The 5,235-nt window shown below is 42.0% G+C and overlaps 1 protein-coding gene across 1 annotated transcript; it reads left to right on the top strand.

The window, feature by feature from the left end:
• Positions 1-484: 484 nt before the first annotated feature.
• LOC134632952 (carbonic anhydrase 4-like) lies at positions 485-4,842 on the top strand. Its single transcript, XM_063481834.2, has 8 exons — positions 485-557; positions 2,526-2,714; positions 3,211-3,381; positions 3,679-3,827; positions 3,934-4,029; positions 4,208-4,286; positions 4,380-4,543; positions 4,657-4,842. Exons 1-8 carry the CDS (start codon positions 485-487, stop codon positions 4,840-4,842), a joined length of 1,107 nt encoding a protein of 368 aa, XP_063337904.2.
• The last annotated feature ends 393 nt before the right edge of the window (positions 4,843-5,235 follow it).

Below are 5,235 nucleotides of genomic sequence, written 5' to 3'. Positions count from 1 at the left end.
CCCTTTTCCCTCGACAGTTCTTCTGCAAGGTGAAAAATATTAATTTTAATGTAGAGATAGAGATATAGAGATCATTAATCTGTTCCATGTAGTTATTTTGCAGAGATGACGGTCTAGTCACATGTCTTTTGGAGGTGTTTTTCAGCCAGCTGCAGGGTTGGACTGAGGGAATAAAAAGGAGGGTGAGCTGAATCTGAAAGCAGGCTGAACGGAGGCACGGGTACATCAAAGATACATCAAAGGTACGACACTGTGCTGCTCAGGTGAACTAGACAGAATGAAGAATTAGGCTAAAGTATAAAATAGAAGCTGACAGTAGCATTTAAAGGTTTAGCATCACTAAATTTTTATGTTAATGTTCAAAGTTTATTTATAGGTAATTTGTCATTTCAAACCCTAGTATATTAATTAATTTAGTCAATTGATTTATGTTGTTGTTGTTGTTGTTGTTGTTGTAAATAATGTGGCTTATTGCTCGTTTCAGATGAAGTGGTTTGTAGTAGCTGCCTTTACAGTGTGCATCTTTGTGCCCACCGCTTCCTGTCAACAGGAACCAAGTGTGTATTTATTCATGAGCTTTTTTTTGGAGATATTTTGAAATTGTATTTCTACTCATGGTATTCAGAATATTAACTTTTTTCCTTCTCATCCAGGCTGGTGTTATGACCATGAAATATGCAGTAAGTCTCAGTACATCTATTATCTATTACAGTGGTTCTCAAACTTTTCACAATGAGTATCACCTCATAAAATATATGGCTCTTGAAGTACCAGCCTTGTGACCCACATTAAAGTACAGTAGTATAGGCCTATTTAACACTATACACAGTTTTTACGAGACAATATTATTTCTTATATGAATGTTATTTATTTTAACTGTCATAAACAGGATGTGACAAGTGATAATAATAACAACTGTACTGCATAAAAACATTCACAGCAGGTGGGATTTTTCTGTCTTCATTTATGTCGGACGTGATCGCGGAGCTGAATCTTTGCTGTGGTGGTTAAGCTGCCAGGTTTTTGGCTCAGTTTGCTCTTTGTGGTGTTTCAGCCGACAACACGAAATACTGATTAGTGATGTGTCAGTCGCTAACGAAACGGCTCTTAGAGCCGGGTCTTTGACGTGAACGACGCGAGCCGGCTCCTTATTGGGAGCCGTGGGTTTTCTTTTTTCTTTCTCTCACCCTCTCTCTCGCACTTTTTTCCGCTTCACTCCGCAAGCGAGCCTTGTGCTTTGCGCTGGGAAGAGGGGGAGGGGCGGTAGTTACACTCTCAGTAGCACAGGAACAGAGCGGGAGGGAGAGAGAGAGAAAGAGAGCCAGGGACAACAACGTCACATTAGAAAGGTATAGTAATCATCCACAACTATTTTCAGTTGCAGATGATAAAGGATTCAGAAAGTTTATTCATGCAGGCCCATATGACAGAGAATATGCATCTTCTTTTTGTTTTCATATTTTAATTTATATTTAATTGTGCTGTGGTTTGCAGTGTTTTTGTTGCTTCACTTTAAATTTATTTAAAAGGAAAAAGCTGAAAATTTAAATAGTTAGAAATTGAAATGTGAATAGTTGCTTTTTGTATTATATGATTTATTTATTACATTTTATGTGGAGTGAATAAAAAATATATATATTTACAGTGGCCCCTAGAGACAAAGCATGTACAAACTCTGAAGCACGTACAAAACCCCAGAAGTGCTCCAGGATGCTAGGCCAGGGGTGGGCAATCTCAGTCCACGAGGGCCGGTGTCCCTGCAGGTTTTAGATCTCACCTTGGGTCAACACACCTGAATCACATGATTAGTTCATTACCAGGCCTCTGGAGAACTTCAGGACATGTTGAGGAGGTCATTTAGCCATTTAAATCAGCTGTGTTGGTTCGAGGACACATCTAAAACCTGCAGGGACACCGGCCCTCGTGGACTGAGATTGCCCACCCCTGTGCTAGGCGCAGTGTTGAGCTTTTGTTACCTAGTGGCTACACAAGCCAGGAAGTACCAACGACCGGATTTGGTGTGTGGTAGTAACAGGTAAATGAACATTTTTTAAAATTATTTGAATATATATGAGTGCTTGTGTATTAATACACAAACAATACACATATGCTTTCAATTGTGTAATTTAAGTGATCTAGGTAGTTCTGTTTTGGAAGTTCAGTTAACGTTAGAAATGTGTTTTGGAGTTTGTACGTGCTTTTTGGAGTTTGTACGCGTTTTGTCTCTAGGGTCCACCGTATATATTTATATATAAACATATATAAATAAAACCACTTTTTTTTTACATTAGTAATTCTTTTTGTGCATAATTTTATATTATTGTTAATAATAAATTAATTAAAGCAACAAAACAACCTGAAGAGCCAGTTGGGAGCCGAAAGACCCGGCTCTTTTTAGTGAGCTGAGGTGAAAGAGCCAGTTCTCTAAAAAGAGCCGGAAATCCCATCACTAATACTGATGGCCTTGCTGGATTCGCTGTCCACCCACCTTGTGATGACCCTCCTCTGGGATCCCCCGACCCAAGGGAAATACACCGCTTTCAAGGCGCTGCTGCTGCAGCCTTACTCCCTCTTTGACACAGAGCGGGTCAGGAAACTCCTCTCTCTCTCTGGGCTGGGTAATGCTACTGCTCTCGAGCTCATGGAGAGCACGCTGTCCCTCCTAGGAATAGATGAGATTCCTCTTCACTCACGTCTTCCTCTGACAGTTACCGGTGCGAGCTGGCCTTGCCATGCTGGATTCACAGAAGAAATTGATTGCACTTTTCCGGCTACCAGGAGCTTCAGCATCCAGGCGATAGTTTCCGACTCACCAACGGCATCTCCTGCGCCCCCACCAATTCTCCCAGGAGCCTCAGACTCATTGACGGTGGTTGGGATTGCGGCCCGGCGGCACCGCAAAAAAGGGCTATGTTTTTACCATCAGCATTTTGTCGCCGCAGCACTGCACGTTCTGCCGCCTTGCCATTTTAATTGCCCAGGGAAACGAGCCCGCCAGCGCTCTGTAGCGGCCGCAACCGCTGGCGATAAGGAAAGGCTGCTCTTCATAGAGGACTCACACTCAGGGAGACATTTTCTGGTTGAGACTCCGGTTCCCAGAAGAACCTCGGGAGCTCTCGTGTCATCTTTGCATACCTCCACAATGACTGATTTATTACGTTGCCTGCTAAGTAACCTCTCTTTGGTGACTTCGTGTCCTTTTTTTTATAGATGCCTCCACATGGCCAATAAATTACCCCCAGTATTGCAACGGAACCCGACAGTCACCCATTAACATCATCTCAGCATCTGCCAGACCAAATGATAACCTGACTGAAATTCATTTTGAAAACTATAATGACTCTTCCAAGATAGATTTCATAGAAAATAATGACAACACAGGTGAGAATGGTTCTTATACAGTGCTTTTTTCTATGCGAGCACTCAAAGCTGAGAACTGGGTTTTTGGCTTTATGTGAAAGTAGAGGTTACAATAGTGTTTTAGTCCCCTAAAGGTTATGTTTTTAACTTACTTTAACAACAACAAAACAACAAAAAATGCCAAATTGTCTAGCTGGAATTTTAGTGCAGTTCCCTATTACACAGTTAAAAGCACTGGCCTTGCACCTGAACATTTCTTCTTACTTTGTGCAGGTTAGGTGTAACATCATCCTGTTTTTGTTTGTCCATTATCTACAGTCAGAGTTAAACTTAAGGAAGGAGTTAACATTACAGGAGGGAACCTGTCCGGACAATATCAAGCCGTGCAGTTCCACTTCCACTGGGGCAATGGCTCCTCTGTCCCCGGCTCAGAGCACACAGTGGATGGAAAGCGCTATCCTATGGAGGTACAGATTTTTTTTTCATGCCATAATGGTGATATTGACAGGTCTCTTTGGTACATTCATATTACAAACAAGAAAAAAATCCAACTATATCACTTAATTTTCCCAGTTGCATATTGTGAACACCAAGTCAAGCTACAATCGGAATATAACTCAAGCTGCTACTGACTCCACCGGAATTGCAGCACTTAGTTTCTTCATTGAGGTGAGAGAAGCAACGCACAAGTTTTATAATGCCTGCTGTCTACTTCAGACACAACAATTACATCTCAGACAAAATGATTCAGTATTGCTAAATCACCATCTTGGGGGTATTTTTCCTTGTTGGTCTATTTCATACTATGAGGTGGTGAAAACAGTACAATCAATGTGCTTTTTTCCAGGTAATGTCAGGCAACTCAACTGGCCAACCAGAAAGCTGGCGCAATTTGACCTCTTACTTGGCCAGCATCACAGAAAAAGGTAACATTGTTTGTGAAAAACCTTCTCTCCTGTTTCTGGCTCTAAATTGTGTCATTCATAGTTCCTTCATATAGATCTTGTTTCTGTTCGCAGGCCAGAACGTTTCAATTGCAGCCGGGTTTTCTCTGAAAGACCTACTCAACGGCGTGGATCTCTCTAAGTATTACCGCTACCTTGGATCCTTGACGACCCCCAATTGTAGTGAGGCGGTGGTCTGGACCGTTTTTAAGGACCCGATTAAAGTCAGCAAAGATCTGGTAGGTGTTATTTCATTTCTTCCTTGTGTCTCCTAATTGTCATTGCTGCAAGCATAGATGCCCTGTTAGTGGTTCATGGAGCTAATTGGAAACAAAAAATGTCTCATGACCAGATTGACCTCTTCAGCACCACAGTGCACTTCAACAACAGCACCTCACAACTGATGACAAACGTCTACAGAAGCCTGCAGCCTGCACAGCAAGTCTGGACTCAGAGCATCAAGGCCTCTGCCTCCACAACCTGCTTCTCCCTGGGCCCTCTGCTCCTCAGTTTTGCACTGGGCTGGAGTTGGAGCTAAAATAGAAAGAGGACGCCATCAGCAACTTTGCCGATCAACCCCTTGCCTCACTTCAGCACATGTGTTATTTCCCCATTTAACTAAAACTGACCTTTGCTGATTTCTAATGGAGCACTTTATGTTTGACATAATCATGAAAAGTGCGAAGAATAATCTGTTTAGGTGAAGGCTACCTCTGCTCCCATGTTATCTCTGCTATCTTGTGATTATGGCTACCTGCACTTACCTGTTGTTACATATCAGTCTTGTTTACTTTAAGCAATATCATGCTTTGTAACCTTTTTTGCCTCCATCAGGGCAGCCAGTGCTACAGTTGAAATGCACTGGTAGCTAAACTCACAAAATGGAAAAATAAAGCATGCTGACTCATTTATGAAGTTCATGTTATGAAGG

Source organism: Pelmatolapia mariae, linkage group LG8 (genome assembly GCF_036321145.2).
Source record: "Pelmatolapia mariae isolate MD_Pm_ZW linkage group LG8, Pm_UMD_F_2, whole genome shotgun sequence".
NCBI lineage: Eukaryota > Metazoa > Chordata > Actinopteri > Cichliformes > Cichlidae > Pelmatolapia > Pelmatolapia mariae.
The sequence above is the reverse complement of the archived record's forward strand: the minus strand, read 5'-3'. Positions and strand labels throughout refer to the sequence as shown.